This window comes from Monoraphidium neglectum (genome assembly GCF_000611645.1).
Source record: "Monoraphidium neglectum strain SAG 48.87 unplaced genomic scaffold scaffold00353, whole genome shotgun sequence".
Lineage (NCBI taxonomy): Eukaryota > Viridiplantae > Chlorophyta > Chlorophyceae > Sphaeropleales > Selenastraceae > Monoraphidium > Monoraphidium neglectum.
This window is the reverse complement of record NW_014013275.1, coordinates 25,625-27,450: the sequence shown is the minus strand read 5'-3', so window position 1 is coordinate 27,450 and position 1,826 is coordinate 25,625. Positions and strand designations below refer to the sequence as shown.

General features: G+C 66.5%; 1 protein-coding gene across 1 annotated transcript in view; it reads right to left on the bottom strand.

The window, feature by feature from the left end:
* Positions 1-1,826, bottom strand: part of MNEG_2956 (Uncharacterized protein ycf39) — a gene marked incomplete at both ends in the record, with an annotated part of 4,609 nt that overhangs the window by 1,749 nt on the left and 1,034 nt on the right. The window contains 4 exons of the mRNA XM_014048572.1: positions 79-171; positions 650-781; positions 1,068-1,160; positions 1,507-1,800. Coding sequence (XP_013904026.1) covers positions 79-171; positions 650-781; positions 1,068-1,160; positions 1,507-1,800 — 612 coding nt within the window. The remainder of the gene's footprint in view (positions 1-78; positions 172-649; positions 782-1,067; positions 1,161-1,506; positions 1,801-1,826) is intronic.

The window sequence follows — 1,826 nt, the reverse complement described above, 5'->3', positions numbered from 1 at the left end:
TGCAGCGCGTGACACCTCACGGGCGCGCGCCATCGAAACACCCCCCCCCCCACACACACACACACACAGGGCACCCACCAGGCGGTCCGCCGCGTCCTTGGCCCACTGTGCGCCCTTGAGCACGTTGCGCGTGCCCTTCAGCAGCCAGGTGGGCACGGTGTTGATCTGGGCCTGCGGCACAGCAGAGAAGGCGGTTCGAGGGGTGCGCGGGCGACGAATCAGGGACGGCCCTCGCGATTGTCGCGGATGGGGCACAGCACAGGCACACCGCCTGCGCTTGAGCGCCGTCGGCTCGACCGCTGTGGGCCGGGGTGGCACGGGTTCCATCCGACGGCTGCGGCCAGTTGTGAAGGCCACTGCCTTGCATTGCGGAGCCCTCAAAGGGCTGCCTGTGCCTTCCTCGCACGCACGCACGCACGCACGCGCGCACACACACACACACTCACACACACACACACGCGTACACACACACACTCTCTCTCTCTCTCCCTCTCCTGCACGCTCGATTGAGTAGTGACCCGCGCAAACACACATCAAGACAACCCCCTCCCACACACACGCACACACACACATGCATGCACACGCACGTACACACACGCACACAACAAATCGCACGCGCACACTCCTCCTGGCGCCCCGCCCCCCCCACCTTGCTGTCGCTCATGTCCTCGCACAGCTCAATGACCTCCTTGGTGGTGTACGCCCGGGGCCCAGCCAGCGTCAGCGTCCGCCCGCTGCACTCCTCGCTGCGCAGCGCCGCCATCGTCATGCGCGCAACGTCCTGGGGGGCGCATGGGGGCGGCGGGGCGGCAGCGGTCAAAGGTGGGCACGCAGGTGGAGCGCATGCGCGGAGGGGGCCGCACGCATGTTCGAGCTGCTCTTATCAACCGATGCAGGCGCCGACCAAAACCATGCCGATGCCACCCACGCACGAGCCCTTGACAACGGGCCCCAAAATAAGATGCCGGAACGCCCCTCCCTCCGCCCCATGCCAGCCCCGGCCGCAAGCGCTGCCCTGCAACTGCTCCCCCTTCGAAGAACACTGCGCCTGGTGCCCTGGCACTGACCTGGGTGTCCAGGTAGGCCGTGCGCGTCTCATCGTTGGTGCCCCACACGGGCCGGTCCTCCAGGATGGGCACGGCGTAGTTGCCAATCACAGCCTGGGGCCGCAGGGAAGGGAGGCTCCAAGTCAGCTCGCCGGCCCAGACCCACGCGCCGCCAGCTGCGCACCTCAGCCGTCTCACAAGGCCGCAGCGCAGGCGTCCACCTGTCGCACCAACCACCGCCGCCCGACAGGTGCTCTGCTGACACCCTGCTGCACAGTCAGCCACGCTGACGAACACGAAATCACTACGCATCGCATCCGTCGGCGCGCTCGCCGCCATGCGGCGAAAATGGAGAGCTGCTAGCTGGGCAGCACCCCCCTGCTGCGAGATTTCGAAACAATCTTTGTAGCTAAAATTTCAGCTCGAGCTATGCAGTTGCTGCGCATCAAGGCCACCCCACCTGCATGAACCCGCACAGCCGCAGCGTCGTGTAGTTCAGCCCGCTGCTCGCCAGGAAGTCCTCCGTGCACGCCTTGATGTTCATGAGCGGCACCTCGGGGTGCTTGTCGCAGTTGAAGATGCTGAAGAACACGTAGCGCTGGATGCCCATGGCCTGCGCGCACTGGATGAGCGCGACCTTGCCCTCCCAGTCCACCTTCTGCGTCGACTCCTCGGGCCGCGCGGTGGCGCAGTCGATGATCGCGCTGACGCCGACCAGGGTGGCGGGAAGGGAGGTCAGGTCGGTGAGGTCGGCCTGGGAAGTGGGGAGGGGCGGAGGGA